The 21744-nt window shown below is 45.4% G+C and overlaps 1 protein-coding gene across 2 annotated transcripts in view; it reads right to left on the bottom strand.

The window, feature by feature from the left end:
- Positions 1-21744, bottom strand: part of pag1 (phosphoprotein membrane anchor with glycosphingolipid microdomains 1) — a 284245-nt gene that overhangs the window by 49399 nt on the left and 213102 nt on the right. For both annotated transcript variants that reach the window (XM_038809688.1, XM_038809687.1), the window contains 2 exons: positions 21029-21122; positions 20053-20579 (listed from right to left, as the gene is read on the bottom strand). In XM_038809688.1, coding sequence (XP_038665616.1) covers positions 20053-20579; positions 21029-21122 — 621 coding nt within the window. The remainder of the gene's footprint in view (positions 1-20052; positions 20580-21028; positions 21123-21744) is intronic.

The raw sequence follows: 21744 nt of genomic DNA on the forward strand, positions 1-21744 counted from the left end.
GGGACAGGTTTCAAATATGTTCAACAAAGTTATTCAAATGTTGAGTCTGAAAATGTACACAACCATACTTTCAATACAGTTAGAGATCACGTGGTCATACCTCAGGGATGTCCATTCAGTTGGTATGCAATCATGTGATGATGCCCGAGCTCTTTTGCAGGAGAATATGTTGTTCAAGAAGTTTCAGAACCAGGTCACCCGAGGGCAGGAAGAAAATAAATTGATGGCAGGGACGTGACGGGGAAACCAGAGGTTGAAGAAATTGTGGTTAGATCGACCACAACTCCTCACTTAAATTGCACTTCTAATTAATAGTAAAGTGATATTAGATAGAATATAACTCAACATATTCAACTGGTGATAAACTGGAATGCCCCAAAATCTTACCTGTATTCCTCGCTCCGAAACCATAGCCTGAATGTCCTAGATTGGACTTTCTGCTAACAGTACACTCACACCCATCCACTGAACAGGGTCTGCATCGGGGGCCTTTGATCTTGTACCACTGTTCCCATGGGGCGGTGGCGGTGGGGAAGCAGGGCAGGCCCGTTGTGAAGATTAACGTGATAGAGGTTTCACATGTGTGAGGTGTGACAAGTTTTAATAGTTAACATTTCACAATGACAGATTACCATTTTCCAAAGCTACAGATAGTGCCCTCACCAATGCCCACACAAATGCTCCTCACACTATTTGATCTTCCGTGGTCCAGTACTACGTCTAGGTGTGTCCCCAGGATGCACATCAGAGGTGAAGGCAGCCTGCTGCCTCTGTGCCATTTGGCCTTTGATGCCCTTGGCAGATGTCCTCTGGAGGGCCTGGAGCCAGGGGGTCCTGGCCAACATACCGATGTCACTGGCGTCACCGTGCAACCATGTTCTGCCCGCTGCCCTTGAGATGCGGCGGTGTCAGGAGGGGGGAATCGGAAGAAATGGAGGCTGCCGTAGTCTCCTTGGTGGCAGGCCCTGGGTTGACCTTCAGCACTTCCTCCTCCCTGGCAGAGCCCTGGGAGACTCCATGGGACGGAGAGCCAGCTGGAGTGTGCATCAAAGGCCTCTGATTCATCTGGTGCTGACTGTCCTGGAGGCTCTCTATTGTCGGCAACATGGTATCAATGCCCTGAGAGATGCTCCTCAATGATTGGGTCATGCTCTGCAGTGCCTTAACAGTGTCCACCTGCGACTGGCACGCATCCCTCAGCGACTAAGATATGATGTCGAAGACCTCAGCCGTACCTTGGTCGACGCTACCCAACCTCGTGCTCCAGGTTTACTGTGGACGCCACTCTAGCAGTGCTGGCCTCGATGCCACACATTGTTGGTGTGATCTCCTGCGTCTCCAGCCTTTGGGACTCTTGCAATCGGCTTTGCAGTCGCTTGAATGTTGCTGACATCCCCTCCTGAATTGCATGGCTGTGGGAGAGCCATGCAACTGTGTGGTGATTACCAGATTGTGCCCCAGAAGCCTGTCCACTAATGTCACCCACAGAGGCATGTGTCTCTGCGCTGGTGGAACATGTGGGGGAAAGCTGTGACGCATTACCAGTGTTGTCCTCCGAGCTCTCCTCCAAGGTGTTGGGTGGCAGACGGGACAGACTCCAGATGGCCCAGTATCATCAGATGGAGATCCTGCAAGACAATGGACATGTGGTCAGTGAGAAGGAAGGATCATTTTGTCCGACATGAACTCACTCGAGACATGTCATCTGGGTGAAGGGGCAGTGGAGCCTCACCTTTCTGGCGCAGGTCAACCTCGCTGTCGGTGACTGCTCTCTCTTCAGGAAACCCCACGATTTGCAGGGCCTGTTCCTCATAGAGGTGAGGACTCGGACCTCTGGGATTCCTTCCCCTCCATCTTGGCCATTTCCCATTTATTACGGCCATCTTCTTCTGTGGGGAAAAGAGAGGGCTGCATGATCTGCATGCTTGATGGTTCGGGGGTTGGGGGGGGGGGGGTCTTACAGCAGGTGGCCACCAGACCTGGACATGAAGGGGTTGTGCTGGTGGTTTACAAGTGGTTCTGAGGAACAAGCATGAAGGTTGGATGTGGAGAGGATGCAAAGTATCGGCCAGTGGGTTGGAGGGGTTTGGGAATTTGAGAGGTGGCAGATGGAACTGATGCCAAGAGCAGTGGTAACTTACTCTTGAAGCTTGTTGGAGTTCTTTGGTCTTCTACCAACATTGGACGGCAGTCCTCCTCGTGTTGCTGCTACCACCTCCCAGGCAGTATTGCTGACCCTGCTGCCGGCTCTCCGATACCCTCAGAGGAATAGGGTGCCCTGTCTCTCATCCACAGCATCGGGAAGCTTGGGCAGGTTGGCATCCTCAAAGTGATGAGCAGGTCTGCACGCTGCCATGGTGGTGTGTTAGCTGGGTGCTGATGGAACATTTAGTAGCTCTCCCTTCTTAGCGGTGAGCAGCTGAGGTACGAGTCGGGTGAATCAGACGACGAGGGAGCCAGTACTGTTGAGAATCTCAAGGGGGCTAATTTTGGCACAAAGTGACGTTGAGTATGGGCCCCGAGTCCAGCAACACAGCCATCGCGAAACTCCCCGCCAGACAGGCCCAAAACCAGACTTTAACTTTGGTCCGCTGAATCAAGAACAAAGAACAATACAGCACAGGAACAGGCCTTTCGACCCTCCAAGCTTGCACCAATCACGATATCTAGACCAACCGCCTGTATCCTTCTATACCCAGTTTGTTCATGTGTCTATCCAGATAAGTCAAAAGGTCGCTCACGTATCTGCCTCAACCACCTGACTTGGCAGTTTGTTCCTGTTATCATGCCCGTTGTTTTGCCCTAGCCCTCAGTTTAAGAACTTGCATCCTTTCCTACATCATGTCAATGTGAATCTTTGTTTTTCATCCCTAGTTCCCCATTCACTCACCAATGGAAACAATGTTTCGTTATTTACCCATAATAATGGTCTCTTCAGTGGCCGGTCATGACTCACCATTTGGCTGCAGTTACTGCTGCTTCTGCCAGCTCTGCAGGAAATGCTACTTCCCAAACCCACCCCCACTCTACCCGAACTCTCTTCAGCTCCAGTTCCCAACTAGTCCCCTCATCTTCCATGACCTCTCATCAATTGATCTTCAATCTCCACCTACCTCCCATCACCCCGCCCACCCCAGCCTGAACTCCTATTCTCCAATCTCATTCCCCAATCTTCATCTATCCTGTTATCCCTCATTCACTGGTCTCCATCTCTTCGCCCGGTTCCTGTTCTCATCTGTCTCCCGGCCTCCATTCCAGACTCCTTTCACTCTGCCCACCCCCATGTTATGAGTCTAAGTGGACAACCATAATTCCCAAGCCCCCTGTCGACCGAGCTCTATGTGGTTGTGGCTGCCTGCTGCCACAGTCAGGTGACATCACCAAACTTGAGGTTTTATCATAAGGCAGTGACATCATGACATTTGAAGGGGGTTGAGGGGAGGTGCTGGTGCACCACAGCAAGAAAGTTTAATAACTGATCTCCCAAGTTGTTGGAGCCAGAATTCGAGAAAGTTACCCCATTTGGTGGATGACGTTACACATGTCGTTCAGAGAATTGTGCGTGAGAGGGTTTAAAGTTTACTGGCCTGCGGCCACGGCAATTCCACCTGACAACATTTTAACATCAACGGCTTTGAAGTTGGCCAAGGATCTCATTGCGTAAATTAAATTGAAAAATTGCCGCTCGATGAGTCCATGGTGCCACCTTGTTATGAAGGTCCAAGTCTTTCCAGTGTCAAGATGCAGAATGACCAGAAGAATGCAAGGTATGTAATACTTACAGAACTGGAAGGAATCCTCCGGCCTTCCTTGTCCTGGTCCACCCTCTTCCTCTTCATACAGCACATGTTTGGGAAACTGCCCTGGAAACCACCTCCACCCAGCACTTACTCTGACCCAGACTCCTTTCTCATTGGTCCCTGGCATCGACTGGCTTTCATCACTTCCTGCTCTCGATCGCTGGACCGGACATTATTTCAGCTGGCTTTGAGCTGGTCACCAGCTTCAAATACCTAATGTGCTTCCTTCAGTCAAAATAAACTGGACCTCACTTTTATCAAAACTGCTGAGTCAGCCTCCCACACACTGAACCTGCCCCCTTAAAATTATGAACGTTTCTCAAAAGAATCTATCAGTCCTAAACATAAATATTTTTATGGCTAGAATTAAAAAAAATAAAACCATGAAAATAAAATTGCAGTTGTTATTTTACATAAAACAGATGCAATTCAGATTTAATGAAGTGATTTGCCTATGTAAGCACAAATTCTTTTACAATCCATGAATTACTCTGCTGGTCCCAAACAATTAAAATTTTATGTGTCTGGTGTACTTAAAACATGCCACGTATCCTTCACTAATCATTCTACTCAGGCAGTGAATACAGAAACATGCGATTATCAATCAATAAGATCAACACGGTGCGAGACATCTTTAGATCAAAAATAAAGCAAGCATAATAACCAGCACTAGGGGCTGGTTAGCTCACTGGGCTAAATTGCTGGCTTTTAAAGCAGGCCAGCAGCACGGTTCGATTCCCGCACCAGCCTCCCCGGACAGGCGCCGGAATGTGGCGACTAGGGGCTTTTCACAGTAACTTCATTGAAGCCTACTCGTGACAATAAGCGATTTTCATTTCATAATGGTAATGTCAGAGAAATCGTGGTGCTTTCCATGAAGATATCATAAGTTAGTGTTATTTTGTTTTATCTCTTAAATGTAAAAGAAAACAATGGAATATCAGGATTAACGACCGTGGACAATTTGATTCTCCAACTGGATTTTGTTCTGTGGTATTCGAATGTAAAAACAGATTTTACATCACGTGCTATCAAAAAAGCTCCATAAAATCAGGATGCAATCAATATGATTAATAAAGATGGATGGCTTCAAAAAGCTTGCTGCTTTTAACTTTTAACAGCAGTAATATTTAACAGAGCTCAGTAAACACCTTCGGAATTTTCGACAGATCTTGTCCTTTAAGATGTTGTGGCAAAAATCTTTAATGTGCAGTGGAGCAGTTGTTAACACATATTTATTGCACCACTCAATAAATGTTAAAAGAATCATCAAAATAAACATGGGCTGAGGCATTTTTTTTGTTCATAGATTTTCCTAGTGTCTAATACTGCCAGGATTTCACTGCTCCTGCATGACCTTGGAAATTAAATTGGTTTTAGAGACAGAGGGAACTAGCACAAATTTGCTGAACTGGAGCTACTCCAGTTTTGTTGACAAATAAAGGATAATACAAGAATTTGCCTTAGAAATAACAACTTCAATCTATTCTCAATCTCAATTTTAAGCAGCAAAAAACAGAAAATTGACTTAGTTTGAGAGACTTTTGCGTTCTTCAAAGTGAGAGGTGCTTTTGGTCGGGAGCAGACAAGCAGGATTAGCATCACGCACTCAGGTTAGGTATTGCATGCCTAAGGACAGGATCCGAGAAATGCACCTCACTCTGCTCCAGCTTATCACTAAGGAGGGAGTGATGGGCAAGCTAATGGGGCTAAAGGTAGACAAGTCTCCTGGCCCTGATGGAATGCATTCCAGAGTGCTAAAAGAGATGGCTAGGGAAATTGCAAATGCACTAGTGATAATTTACCAAAACTCACTAGACTCTGGGGTAGTCCCAGCGGATTGGAAATTCGCAAACGTGACACCACTGTTTAAAAAAAGGAGGTAGGCAGAAAGAAGGTAATTATAGGCCAGTGAGCTTAACTTCGGTAGTAGGGAAGATGTTGGAATCCATCATCAAGGAAGAAATAGCGAGGCATCTGGATGGAAATTGTCCCATTGGGCAGACGCAGCATGGGTTCATAAAGGGCAGGTCATGCCTAACTAATTTAGTGGATTTTTTTGAGGACAATACGAGAGCGGTAGATAACGGGGAGCCAATGGATGTGGTATATCTGGATTTCCAGAAAGCCTTTGACAAGGTACGACACAAAAGGTTGCTGCATAACATAAAGATGCATGGCATTAAGGGTAAAGGAGTAGCATGGATAGAGGATTGGTTAATTAACAGAAAGCAAAGAGTGGTGATTAATGGGTGTTTCTCTGGTTGGCAATCAGTAGCTAGTGGTGTCCCTCAGGGATCAGTGTTGGGCCCACAATTGCTCACAATTTGCATTGATGATTTGGCATTGGGAACCAAGGGCAATGTGTCCAAGTTTGCAGACGACACTAAGATGAGTGGGAAAGCAAAAAGTGTAGAGGATACTGGAGGCCTGCAGAGGGATTTGGATTGAGTGAATGGGCTAGAGTCTGGCAGATGGAATACAATGTTGACAAATGTGAGGTTATCTATTTTGGTAGGAATAACAGAAAAAGGGATTATTATTTAAATGATAAAATATTAAAACATGCTGCTTTGCAGGGAGACCTGGGTGTGCTAGTGCATGAGTCGCAAAAAGTTGGTTTCCAGGTACAACAGGTGATTCAGAAGGCGGATGGAATTTTGTCCTTCATTGCTAGAGGGATGGAGTTTAAGACTAGGGAGGTTTTGCTGCAATTGTACAAGGTGTTATTGAGGCCACACCTGGAGTATTGTGTTCAGTTTTGGTCTCCTTACTTGAGAAAGGACGTACTGGCGCTGTGGAGTGTACAGAGGAGATTCACTAGGTTAATCCCAGAGCTGAAGGGGTTGGATTACGAGGAGAGGTTGAGTAGACTGGGACTGTACTCGTTGGAATTTAGAAGGATGAGGGGGGATCTTATAGAAACATATAAAATTCTGAAGGGAATAGATAGGATAGATGCGGGCAGGTTGTTTCCACTGGCGGGTGAAAGCAGAACTAGGGGGCATAGCCTCAAAATAAGGGGAAGTAGATTTAGGACTGAGTTTAGGAGGAACTTCTTCACCCAAAGGGTTGTGAATCTATGGAATTCCTTGCCCAGTGAAGCAGTTGAGGCTTCTTCATTGCATGTTTTTAAGATAAAGATAGATAGTTTTTTGAGGAATAAAGGGATTAAGGGTTATGATGTTCGGGCCGGAAAGTGGAGCTGAGTCCACAAAAGATCAGCCAAGATCTCATTGAATAGCAGAGCAGGCTCGAGGTGCCAGATGGCCTACTCCTGCTCCTAGTTCTTATGTTCTTATGTGTGATATTTTCCAGTTCCTCTAGATTTCCTTTGACATTTTTGAATGAGATTACGACTTTAGTGCCAAAGTAAGGGCAGTTTTTTTTCCGTGAGGGAAATGGAGTCTACCCAAAATCCATTTCACATTTCCTTTTCTTGCCTCTTACACCAGTTGCCAAAGGCAATGTTCATCCCATCAATCCGGTTTGAGCACAGACACAGTATCAGAAGTGCTCCAACTCATTCACCATCTTTTCCCAATGCACACCTTTTATAATCACTAATTAGCTAGAGATGCTATTACAGTATATTGTAAATCAGAGGTAATCAAAATAAAACTATTCCGAACAAATTTACATAATCTATTTATACAAGGCCCTTTTACTTCAACTTTAATGAAATGCCATAACCAGAAGTTTTCCACTCATGTGAAACATAATTCTCATAACTTTCCAGATGCACTAGATCACATGAGGTGTTCTGTTAAGTTTTGGCATTGTAAAATTAGGTTTTATACAGTATAAGTAAATGCATGTGTGTGTATGGAAATGCAGCAAGTATTTTAATTAAGGTAACAATCACGGCGGCATGATGGCGCAGTGGTTAGCACTGCTGCCTACGGCAGTAAGGGCCCGGGTTCAAATTCCGGCCCTGGGTCACTGTCTGTGTGGAGTTTGCACATTCACCCTGTGTCTCCATGGGTTTCACCTCCACAACCCAAAGATATGTAGGTTAGGTGGATTGGCCACGTTAAATTGCCCCTTAATGGGGGAAAAAAAACAATCGGGTACTCAAAATTTATTTTAAAAAATAGATCAATCACAAATGAGACTTTTTGCATCTGGTTATTTGAAAAAATGGTACACTTAAAGATATAGATTACAGACACAATGACAGAATGTTTAGTATCATGAAAGGATGGGGCATGGGAGAAAACAGGTTGGCACCAGCAGTTCAGGAATCTAGAAAGAGGCCATAGACATAAATTCAAATGCAAGAGATTTAAAACAGCCAACAGGAGAAACTTCTTCACCGAGTTGAGGAGGCTGTTGAATTCGAACTTTAAAAAAAAAAATCTTTATTGTCACAAGTAGGCTTACAGTAACACTGCAATGAAGTTACTGTGAAAATTCCCTAGTGGCTACATTCCGGCGCCTGTTCGGGTACACAGTGGGAGGATTCAGAATGTCCAAAGTACCTAACAGCACGTCTTTCAGGACTTATGGGAGGTAACCAGAGCATCCAAAGGAAACCCACGCAGACACGGGGAGAACGTGCAGACTCCACAAGTGACCCAAGACGGGAATTGAACCTGGGACCCTGGCGCTGTGAAGCAACGGTGCTAACCACTGTGCTACCGTGCTGCCCACAAAGCATGTGAATAAATCGTTACTGCGATGGCAGGGAATCAAACCCAGGTCAACAGCTGGGAACGCAGCTATGCTCACCACTATATCGCCATCACTCACTATTCCAGGATTCAAATCCAGGATAAAGCAGAAACAATGTTAACATTAAAGATTAGATTGCATAGGTGAATGAAGAAGGTGGTGAAGGGATACAGAACCAGGGTGGCAAATGCGATTAGGCCAATTTGGTCACATACAGGATAAACGTCAATATGGATTCCCTAGGATGAATGGCCCATTTTTATGTTGTAGCTTAGATACAGAGGTCCAGAGAGGGAATGAGTTCAGGTATCTGCAGGTTGGTTCCTGTACGACTTCCTGTGTTGGAGAAGATAAAGTATGAGTTAAGCAGGGACTCTGCGGGGGGGGGGTTGAGAAAAGGTGGGGGATGTTTGCGACCATGTTTGAGGAGCTGTTCTTCGCGGGGGGGGATGAAAAAAGGAAAAAAATCTGTACAGACTTTATAGTTGATTGCTGAGAAGTATGCTTCACGGGGTGTTTATTTGCTGTAACCTGCTTTGATACATATAATACATTAAAAAAATAGATACAGGGATCCCAGCCTGTAGAGTCAGCAGAAATATTTAACATCCCAATTATTCATTTAGAGGGAATATGGAGTTACTCCTGAGCGGGGGCGGGTGGGGGGTTGCATCATGATTGGTGTGCAAAAGTAGGATCCAATATTAAATATAAATATGTGGACATATATTTTTCCTTCATTTTATTCTTATGAACAAAGATGAACAATTAGCTTGAATTGCCAAATATATATTTAAAGAAAACTGTACTAATAATTTATTGAGGATTGATCACTCTTCATTTCTGCAAACAAATACAGAGATTCCTGTTTTCTTCTTCCTTCTACCAGAACACTCATCCAACACTTGGACTAAATTGTTGGCAACTGTTATTCTGTTGGATATCCCTTCAAGCATCAGTTATTGTTTAGTAGCTGGTTAATGTTAGAAATCTCACGGAGCTCATTTCTTTTTAGAACGCTGAATAGCTTGATGTTGTCGTCTCCCTGGTAACAGGCTGCAGAGTCAACATAATTTTCTGCATGGTGGCATCCCAGAAGTTAGACCTGAAAGCACTATTTTCTCTATCAAGAAATGTTAGAATTCAACCATTCTAATTCAGATATGTCCATACAAAAAAACAAACACATTTGCATAACTGTCCAATGTGATTATAATATAATTAAAGTAGAATCTAATGGTGAAGAGAAAATATTTGCCTCCTGAGTGAGGCAGAGGAGTAGCACACAGTTCTTTGACTTGTAAGAATTTAAGCAATTAATTTAAGTAGCTCATATAAGTTTCAATTGTCTTGAATCTTTCTCTTCTCACAAGTGACTGACATGCAGTACAAACGCAGCAAGGCGACAGGATTTCCTTTCTTAGATCAGGAATTGCAGACATTATTTGAAGAAAGAGAAAGAAGGAGGAATTAGCCGAACCCTTTCTAAATACCTCCGCAGTCATATGCAATGGAGAAGACGACAGATGCAGAGATTGTGGCGCCTGACTTGGTGTCGGGACAAGGCCTTTGAATCTCGTGAAAAGCCTCTCATGGAATTCACAATGCTCAATTCAATGGAATCTCACGAGACGTCACGATCTGGATCTCGCCATCGCTGGGCATGATGCAGGTCAGCACATTTAAATGAGTCATACGGCTAATTTAAATATACATTTGCTGGATTCACCGCGATCTCACCTTGCTGCATTTGTGTTGCATATCGTTCACATGTAAGAAGGGAAAAATTCAAGACAATTGAAACTTGTCTGAGCTACTCACGAGTCACGCCTGGGCGACCTCGCTGGGGTGCCGTTTAGTATTGGTCCACACAAACGTGGACCAGTTGTGTGGCCCTCTCCCAGGCCGTGGAGACTCCCAGTCGGTTGGAGACAGGGCAGGGTGGGCACCCTGCGGCGACTCCTGGGCCAGAGTGCCCAGATGCCAGGATGGCACTGCCAGGGATTGTGCCCAGGAGGGGCTTTACCAGGTAGAGGGTGAGAGGGGTGGGTTCTCTGGGCCCTCCCAAGTGTGGGGGAGGGGGCAAGAACGGGGGGGGGGGGGGGGAGGAGAAGAGAGATCAAGGCAGTGGGCGGGTGTGTTTGCAGACATCTTCAACCTCTCCCTACTCCGCTCCGAGGTTCCCACCTCCTTCAAGAAGGCAACCATCATACGGGTACCAAAGAGGAACCAGGCAACGTGCCTCAAAGAGGAACCAGGCAACGCGACTACTGTTCGGTGATCTTGACATCTATCATCATGAAGTGCTTTGAGAGGTTTGGTCATGAGACACAGCAACTCCATACTCCCAGAATGCCTTGATCTATTGCAATTCGCATACCACCAGAATCGATCCACAGCAGATGCTATTTCCCTGGACCTACATTCATTCCTGGGCCATCTCAAAAAGGACTCCTGCATCAGACCCTTATTCATTGACTACAGCTGCGTCTTCAACACCATAATTCCAGCCAAACTCATATCCAAACTCCAAAACCTAGGACTTGGCTCCTCCCTCTGCAAATGGATCCTCGGCTTCCTGACCCATAGACCATGATCAGTAAGGGTAAACAGTTACAGCTCTTCCATGATAGTCCTCAATATCGGGGCCCTGCAAGGCTGCTTACTTAGGCCCCTATTATACTCTTTATGCACACACGACTTGTGTGGCAAAATCTGGCTCTCCATCTACAAGTCTGCTGGTGACACGATCGTAGTGGGTCGGATCTCAAACAACGATGAGTCAGAGTACAGGAGGGAGATAGAGAACCTCGTGGCATGGTGCAATGACAACAATCTCTCCTTCAGTGTCAGCTAAACTAAGGCGTTAGTCATTAACTTCAGGAAGCAAAATATTGTACACACCGTCTGCATCAATGGTGCCGAGGTGGAGATGGTTGACAGCTTCAAATTCCTAGCTGTATACATCACCAACAATCTGTCCTGGTCCACCCACTTCAACGCTACAACCAAGAAAACACAACAGCACCTATACTTCCTCAGGAAACTAAGGAAATTCGGCATGTCCGCATTGACGCTTACCAATTTTTACAGATGCACCATAGAAAGCATCCTAATTGGCTGTATCACGGCTTGGTATGGCAACTGCTCAGCCCAAGACCGAAAGAAACGACAGAGAGTCGTGAACACAGTACTGTCCATCACGTGAACCGGCCTCCCATCCATTGACTCTGTCTACACCTCCCGCTGCCTTGGGAAAGCGGGCAGCATAATCAAAGACCCCTCCCACTTGGGCTATTCACTCTTCCAACCTCTTCCTTCAGGCAGAAGAAACAAAATTCTGAGAACACGCACTAACAGATTCAGAAACAACTTCTTCCCCGCTGTTACCAGACTCCTGAATGGTCCTCTTATGGACTGAACTGATCACTCTATGCATCTTCTCTACCATTGTCAGCCATATACTCCGTATGCTTCACCCAATGTCGATGTATTTACATTGTGTATTTATCGTATGTCTTATGTTTTTTCATGCATGGAATGATCTGCCTGGACTGTATGCAGAACAATACTTTAACAATGCAGAACTGTGCCTTGGTACACGAGACAATGAATCTAAATTTAAATATTAGATGCTGGAAGGCTGCTTTGTGGAATATTACAATTGTCATCATTCCACTCATGAAAATGCTGAGAGCTGCTGCAGATTAAATCAACATCGAGAGGGTGGGTGGTGCAGCGAATGTGCCTACTGCCTCCACCTCTGCGGGGAGCAGCACAGTATGGTCTCTGGAATTCCCACAGCGAACAGTGTCACATGGCGGCAGCAGGCTCCGGGAGATGACTCAGGGTGATCCTCCCTGGGATTTAGATAGAAGTCTTGGTTTTGGAGGACACAGTTGTCAGCATGGACCAACCACAAACCCACATCTCAACAGACCTGCATCCTTCTTTGGATAGAGGATTGGTAAATGGACAGGAAGCAGAGAGTTTGTATAAATGGAACAGGCTGTGACTAGTGGAATGCTGCAAGGTTGTGCACTGATAAAGAGACAGAGAGTGATGATGTATCTAAGTTTGCTGATGAGTCAATGTTCGGTGGAAAGGTAAGCTGTGCAGAGAACACGGAATGTCTGCAAAGAGACATAGACAAATTAAGTGAGTGTGCAACAAGTTAGAAGTATAATGTAGGGATGTGTGAAATTACTCACTTTGGTTGTAAGAACAGAAAAGTGGCATCAGGTCAAACATGGGCAAGAAAATCTCCTGGTGGTTACCCCATACTTGACCACATCCTCACCAACCTGCTTGCTACAGATGCATCTGACAATGGCAGTATTGGTAAGAGTGACCACTACACAGTCTTTGTAGAGACAAAGTCCCATCTTCACATTGAGGATGCGCTCCACCAAGTTGTGTGGCCCGACTACCATGTTAAATGCGATGGTCTTCGAATAGATCTAGCAACTCAAGACTGAGCAATCATGAGGTGTTGTGGGTCATCAACAAGAGCAGAATTATACTCAACCACAATCTGTAACCTCATGGCCTGGCACATCTCCCATTCCACCATCACCATCACGCCAGGAGTTCAATGAAGAGTGTAGGAGGGCATGCCAGGAGCATTATCAGGTAATACCTAAATATGATGTGTCAAACTGGTGAAATTACAACAGGGGACTGCCTGCATGCCAAATAGCCGAAGCAGCATGGGACAGACAGAGCTAAGTGATCCCACAATTTATGGATCATATTTAAGTTCTGCAGTCCTGCCACATCCAGTCGAGAATGGTGGTGGACAATTGAACAACTCACTTGAGAAGGAGGTTTCACAAATATGCTTATCCTCAAAGACGGGGAAGCCCAGAACATCAGTGCAAAAGATACGGCTGAAGCAATTACAATAATCTTCAACCGAAAGTGCTGAGTGGAATGATCCAGTTCGACCTCCTACAGAGCTCCCCAACATCACAGACTCTAGCCATTGACAAGTTCTATTCACTCAAAGTGACATCAAGAAATGGTTGAAGACAAATGGCACTGCAAAGGCTATGGGCCCTGACAATATTGCAACAATGTATGCTCAAGAATTTGCTGCGCCCTGAGCCAATCTGTTCCAGTACAGCTACAACACTGGCATCTACCCGGCAATGTGGGAAATTGCCCAGGCATGACCTGAACACAAAAAGCAAGACAAATCCAACCCGGCTAATTACTGCCCCATCTAAACAGGTGTCAACTTTCCCGCTCCTACTGCTGAGGGGGGATTCAGGACAGCGTAGTTTCCAGAGGGTGGGTAGGAGAAGGGAGAGTCTCTGACATTTACAAGGAACTTGTGGGGTCAGAAGAGAAGCAAGTGGGAGGAGAAGCTGGGAGGAGAGATAGAGGATGGTCTAAGGGCTTGTTAAGTAGAGTCAACGCGTCCGCAACATGTGCCAGGCTCAACCAGATACAATTCAAGGTCATTCATCGGGCTCACATAACAGTGGCCCAGATGAGCAGATTCTTTGGGGTGGAAGATAAGTGTGCAAAATGTGCGGGAGGACCAACAAACCATGTCCATATGTTCTGGACATGTCCGAAGCTTAGGGCATTTTGGCAGGGGTTTGCAGATGTCATGTCCACGGTGTTAAAATCAAGAGTGGCGCTGAGTCCCAAGGTGGCGATTTTCGAGGTGTCAGAAGACCCGGGAATCCAGGAGGAGAAAGAGGCAGACATTCTGGCCTTTGGTTTCCTGGTAGCCCGGAGACGGATACTATTAGCTTGGAGGGACACAAAGCCCCCGAAGTCGGAGACCTGGCTATCGGACATGGCTAGCTTTCTCTGTTTGGAGAAAATCAAGTTCACCTTGAGAGGGTCACTGTTAGGGTTCGCCCGGAGGTGGCAACCGTTCGTTGACTTCTTCAAGACAGCCTTTGAAGGAGTGTGGCATCAAGGAGCCCTCACAAAACTGGAGAACATGGAAATCAGGGAGGAATCTCTCTGATGATTGGAGTGATACCTGGCACAAAGGAAGATGGCTGTGGTGGCTTGGCGATCAATCAACTCAGCTCCAGGATATCATTGCAGGAGTTCCTCAGGATAGTGTCCTAATCCCAATAATCTTTACCTGCTTCATCAATGACCTTCCTTCCATCATAAGGTCAGAATCAGGGGTGTTTGCTGTTGATTGCACAATATTCAGCACCAATCATGACTCCTTAGATACTGAAATTGTACATGTTAAAATGCAGCAAGGCCTGAACAATATCCAGGCTTGGACTTGACAGGTTGCAAGTAATATTTCCCTTACCGTCTATTTCTGAAACACAGTCCTCCAAATCCTCGCTACCTTACCTGCCCAGACAAATAAATTTTTTTTTTTTTTTTTTTTATAAATTTAGAGTACCCAATTATTTTTTCCAATTAAGGGGCAATTTAGTCTGGCCAATCTACCTACCCTGCACATCTTTGGGTTGTGGGGGTGAAACCCACGCAGACACGGGGAGAATGTGCAAACTCCACATGGACAGTGACCCAGGGCCGGGATTCGAACCCGGGTCCTCAGCGCCGTAGGCAGCAATGCTAACCACTGTGCCACCGTGCTGCCCCACCTGCCCAGACAAATGACGTAAATTAACTGTTCCACCCCCACAAAAAACACTTTTGGCAAGAATACCAGTAAGCACTGGAATAAAAACAAAAACCAAGGCAAAACATTCATCTTTACCGCCTGCACCTGGCCTGTCAATGATAGGGAGGAGCCGACCCACCTGAACAAATCCACCTTGACCCTGCCCACCAGGTTCGTAGCTGGTAAAACTTTACGGGAGCCGGGCCCAATCTCAAGCCATCTGCGCCCCCAGATACGTTCAGTGAGTAGTCACCACCCAAAATAGCAATCCTCCCCCCCCGCCAAGGGTTGTGAATCTTTGGAATTCTGTACCTTAATAGGTTATGGATGCTCTATTGTTGAATACCTTGAAGGCTGGGATTGACAAATGTTGTCTCTGGGAATTGAGGGGTATGGGGAGTGGGCCAGGAAAGCGAAGTTGAAATCCAAGACCATCCATGATCGTATTGAATGGCAGAGGAGGCTTGACGGGCCATGTCACTTGCTCCTTCTCCTATTTTGTGTGGTCACACACCAATCCCCCCTTCTCTGGTTCCGTTTCCTGCAGCACTGCACGATGAGCAGCTGGTTAACGGGCTTGTCCATGGCCAAGGTTAAGCAAAGTCCTTTGAAGGAGATGCAATCATTTCTGTTCCGTCTCTGCTATCACCTCCATTCTCAGGAAGTGCAGGGAAGCTGCTTGACGGGAACATTGTGACCCTCACTAGTGCACTGTGTTATTGCTGCTAGTAAAAGAAAAATCTTTGGCTGGGATTCTCCAATCCCGTGGCCAAGTTCTGGCGCCGGTGTGAAAAGCGGCGCGAACCACTCTGGCGTCAATGGGCCTCAAGTGGCAGGTAAGGGGCTTGTACGGCACCGGAGTGGTGTCTGCTGCTCTGGCACCCGAAGGCCGGCGCGCCTCAGCTGGAGCGAGTCTGTGCTGCCGCGAGTCTGCGCATGCGCGCTACGGCTGGCGTGAATCTGCACATGCGCGCCATGGCCAGAGTCAATCCGCGCATGCGCGTCACGGCCGACAGGAATCCGCGCATGCGCGCCATGGCCGACAGGAATCCGTGCATGCGTGGGTTCCCGTCCCCGGGCAGTATGGGGGAGCCCTACAGGGGCCTGGCGTGGAGGAACAAAGGCCCCCCACGGAACTAGCCCACCCACCAATCGGTAGGCTCCAATCGCGGGCCAGTCCACCGTGGAGGCCCCCACCCGGGGTCAGATCCCCCCACCAGGACAGTCCCCACAGCCAGACCTCCGAGGTTCTGCCAAGTGGGACCATACATAACCCGGCCGGACTTGGCCGTTCCCGGTGGGCACTCAGCCTGTTGAGGCCCGGAGAATCACTGGGGGGTGTGGGGCACTTTCAACGGCCCCCAACCGGCGCGGCGGTAAGAGAATCCCGGCCATTGTTTCAACAAGTTAAATATTTATTTAACTTAGTTAAATGTTCCAATATGTATATAAATGTCTGCATTATTTTAATTCAGTTTGACAATCATTCTTAACTATTGTTATTGCTCATTGAATGTTAAACTGTTGTAAAAAGCAGTTCATAGAGTTTAACATTCCAATAAACCACTGGAAATCAAAATATGTTTCTCAGAGATTACTTAACATTATGTTGTAAGCTCCAAGTACAGTAACTTATTGTGAAAATAATTGTTATTTTTTCGCACTTGGGTTATAAAATATTTCTTGAAAGAACAAAATATTGAAATGAAATAAAACTGCCTTTTTTTTGAGAATGTCAAGGTAGTGCTCCTTGGATGAAATGACTGTGACTTGCACTCCAATCATCTGATTGACTCAAAACCTCCTGCAGACATACATTGCCATCTGACTCTGGCCATTGCAGCCAGGATCTTCACCTTCATTTAGCTCCTCTCTGGATATGTCAAATTTCAGACCTCGTGCCATTCCATAGATGTGTAGGACATAGCACACCTCAGGGGTCAGGTCTAGGTGTTTGAATTGCGTGGTGCCTTGCTCACATGTTGTGATGTTATAGATATTAAAAAAACACCAAGCTTTCTTTTTAAATTAATACAAGAAGCCTTAAAACTGGCTGCCAAAACCCTCCTGACCTTTCCAACTCCAATGTGGATAAGCTTCCTGAACATTTTAAGTGGATCGCAGGCAGAGATACCCAGACATGACAAGACTCTTGGAATTCAATGAGTCCTCAAACATGAGTCCCCAAAGGTGTGCGATGTGCCATCAATGAACACAAGATGAGTAGTGAACATAACTGAGGCTTTAATAAACTAAACAGAAAGCCTCCTGGCCTCTGATCCCAAACTGCGGCAGAGGCGGAGATCAGCCACCTTTATACCGAACCCGAGGGGAGGCAGAGCCATCAGGCAGTGGTTTATCACATTACATGTAATACAGTAGCCGTTTACCACAATACACATATAATGCACTGCAGTGGTTTACCACATTCACCCCTGTTAAAAAAAAAAGGTGCAGCGGCAGTGAAGTGGACTGATCAAGTCTGTCAGGGGCCTTGCCATTCCGCCGTGTTCGCCTCAGTCCCGGTTGTGGTGTGGGCACTGGTGTCGAGACCTGCGCATCCGGGAGCATGTTATCCTCTTCTTCACCCAGTTGTTGAGTCGGTGGGGGGGGGGGGGGGGGGGGGGGGGGCGGTGTAGGGGCGGGGGGTGGTGGTGATGGTCGCCAGTGGGCTGGCCGGTGCCAGATCTTGAAGTAGCCGGGTAGTGGAGGAGGGAGACAGTGTAGGGTCGGGGTGGTGGTGATGGTCGCTGGGGAACCTGCAGGTGCCAAATCCCGGAGGGAGACCGTGTTCTGCCGCCTGTCATGATGTGCCACATAGGCATATTGTGGATTGGCATGGAGGAGCAGGACCTTCTCAACAAGGGGATCTGATTTATGACTCCTCGCATGCTTCCGGAGGAGGACGGGCCCTGGGACTGTCTGCCAGGATGGGAGCGAGACACCGGAGGTGGACTTCCTGGGGAAGGCAAACATATGCTTGTGACGGGTTTCATTAATGGCAGTGCACAGGAGCAACCGGATGGAGTGGAGCACTAAGGGGGGGGGACCTCCTGCCAGCAGAAGACTGGCAAACTGCCCCTAGTTGAAAGATAGAGAGACAGTGATCAGTCCAAGCTGAGCAGTAGCAGTTAATGAGTCCAGTATTCCAGAACAGGCAAGTTGAAGAAAGCAGAGTACAGATCCAGAAGCTGAGAATAGATTGCTGCAGCTTCTTCCGTTTGTGGTGGGTCTACTCAACCCAGACCAAGTTGAACAGGTTCTGCAGACATATGTCTTTTGTGGTGAAGATTGTACCCATGCAATTCGGGTCAATTGACAGCAGCTGTCAGCTGGAGATCAGATTAGCTCCCAGAAGGAGAGGAGCTGAAATGTCTCATGAGGAAGAAACAATTTGAAGGACTTTGCGACGGAGTGTGGTTACTAAAGTCTGAGTGGACTGCTGAGCCAATTTACAAGCTCCGTCTTTTTTGCCATTTAATGTGCACTTTATGGTTCATATTTGACCTCAATTTTCCTGTCAATTCATGTTCAACTTATTAATTCTAGATGTCAGAGTATAGGATAGATTGTATTTAGCATTTACTTTGTTGACTCTTATAAAGTAAAAATTATTTTGTTTTAAACCATGGAATCTTGTGGCATCATTCTTTTAGTGAAGAACTGGGATTTTATATTTCCTTTATTTTAAAAAAAGGTTACTGGTCTCTAGCAAAATAGAACATAGAACATCCAGTGCAGAAGGAGGCCATTCGGCCCATCGGGTCTGCACGACCCATTTAAGCCCTCACTTCCACCCTATCCCCGTAACCCAATAACCCCTCCTAACCTTTTTTTTTTGGACACTAAGGGCAATTTAGCATGGCCAATCCACCTAACCTGCACGTCTTTGAACTATGGGAGGAAACCGGAGGACCCGGAGGAAACCCACGAGAACACGGGAGAACGTGCAGGCTCCGCACAGACCCAGCGGGGAATCGAACCTGGGACCCTGGCGCTGTAAAGCCACAGTGCTAGCCACTTGTGCTACCGTGCTGCACCTTTTGTAATAGTGTTATATAGTGCAATACATATAGAGTTATACACGCCTAAATATCCTTCAATTCACTACAAACAACATCCGCTAAGATCTGCTAGTCAATTCCTTTAAAACAAAATTGTCCATAGCCATAGTTACACAAGGATGGTCATAAATTAGTAAAATAAAGAATTAAAGACCATGCTATTTAATACAGCAGGTTTACAACTTAACTGTTGCAAACTTGCGTTCAAAGAATGTTTTCATTTTAGTCTGAAAATGAATAATACCCATACACAAATAACATATAGTTAAGAAAATATTTTCCTAACAAAAAAGGTACTGTAAACCTATTTTGGGGGTATTAAGGGTACCCAATGGAAAGAAACTAAAAGCAATGGTATGGGACAATTCAATTACTTTGAAAATGAAATAGATGAGTTAGTTAGATTTATGAAAGACAATGAAGTCAAGAGTTATGGGGGCAGACAGGAAGGTGGAGTTCAGACCACAATCAGATCAGCCATGATTTTATCAAATGGTGAAACAAGTTCAAAAAGCCTACTCTGCTCCAAGTCCTTTGTTCTGAAAAGGAATTCACAAACACATTGCTATTTTTGAAACCAACAGTATTGCAACAACACTGTAAAGTAAGGTGAGGCGACTCCACGTGCTAGATCCTTCTTGATCAAATGTGAGAGTCAGCACTTCAAAGAATCCATATAATCCCGACAGTGCAGCAGGAGGCCATCGAGTCGGCACCTTTCTTCAGAAAGAGCACCCTACCTAGGCCCACCCATCTGCCTGCCCCTCCTCGTAACCTCATAATCGCACCTAATCTGTACATTTTTGGAGACTGTGGGGCAATTTTAGCATGGACAATCCAGTTAACCTGCATATCTTTGGACAGATGTGAATGAGCTACAAATAATAACAAAATGTCTCACCTCTACGTCTTTATCCTCCAACTGTTCATTTTCATTCAGCTGCTTTACTGGAATTGGCGGAGGATCATCTACCATAATCGTTATCTGTTCTGTTGAAGTGTTCTGCCGATTCATTTTTGCCTTGCTTACTGTTGCATATTCTGCATTCACACCAGCAACTTCAGGATTTTGACCTTGTACCATGATATTCAAATCCATGTTTTCTGATTGAGCATAAATCACATTGGCCACACTGCCAGATTCCTCTTTTAGCTCCTTTACAGTTTCATACAGGGTGTCTTCAATGATTATATCTTGAAAAGAACTGTCCTTTAGCACCTCATAGGGCTCATATGCTCCATGAGAGGTCTTGCTTTCAGTCACTTCTGTAGATTCGACGTTTGGTACTGAATCATTGCCAGGTATTTGCGGAAGTTCTCTACTCTGAGGGCATTTTGAAGACTTACAGGAGCTATCTTGCTGATTTACTACAATTGGAAGCCCGGCGTCTTCAGGAGGATGAACAGTTGCGCTCTCATCTGAAAGAACTGTCAAAGTGAAATCATTTACTTTTAGTTCCATTTTAAAAAGTCAACATTATTATGAGACACGTAGAATTCTTTGCGTTTGGGTAAAAATAATTCCAAAATCCAACAACCAATGTAATGCAAATGTTAACTGCAACTGTTGCTGTAAGTGAACAGAAGCTTCAAATGAAAAAGTACAATGTGATGCTTTTGATATCAACAGAGTATCAGAAAATGGCAATGACCAAAGGATCAACATTTCGGCAAATGCAAGGCACAATTTTAAAATGACATTTCCACAAATGGAGCATGTACTTAATTTTGTCAACTAGGAATCAACCCATTGCAAAGTTAGGAAGTAATTACATAATTAAATATTAGTGTGCATAACTGTTTTAAGGTTGGTTCAAGCCAAGTAAGAATGCTACTTCAAAGGCCACTGGATTAAGAAATGCTAATTGCTGGCTTACCATCTCCATTTGCAAGACTGTCAGTGTGACCATTTGCTGGCACTTCATTTCCAAAATTGGTGACTGAATAGCTGTTGGTCTCCTTTTCTGAAAGCTATAAAAAGACTTGCATAATCAAGGCCATGTTCTGTTTTTGAAAAAGTTATTTCAAAATCTACATTAAAATATTATTACTTTAAAGAAGCAAAATTAACTGTTTTGAAAGTCTGTCAACATGATTTGACTCTTCCAGTTGCTCTGACACTTTCACTTATATGGTTTACTTCGCCTTCATACCAGCTCTGTACGAATTGAAAGAAAATAGGTTGCCTCACAAAAACTACAGAAAAATATCTTGCAACACCAAACTTAGCTGGTTGACTTCCAGATTCATAGTCTTGTCAATTATGTGGTTATTTTAACAGGTTTATGTGGCTCTGCAGTGTTGCAAATTTATCTTGGGAATTAATATTTTTCAGATTATGTTCCACTAAAAGAACCGTTTAACCACAAAAGGAAAACTTTGAAAGGAAACTATCACCATTTTTACCAATAGGAAACACTTTTATGTAGACAGGATGGGAGAAGTTAGGAACACTCTTTTGCAAATGTTAAAATTTAAAATGGAGATCCATAGATTGTCGTTAACCAAAACTATTGAAGGATTTGGGGCAAAAATGGCAAAAAAGGGTGGAATAATCTCACAGGCTCAAGGAAATAACTCCTGTTCATGTGGA

This window comes from Scyliorhinus canicula, chromosome 10, assembly GCF_902713615.1.
Source record: "Scyliorhinus canicula chromosome 10, sScyCan1.1, whole genome shotgun sequence".
NCBI lineage: Eukaryota > Metazoa > Chordata > Chondrichthyes > Carcharhiniformes > Scyliorhinidae > Scyliorhinus > Scyliorhinus canicula.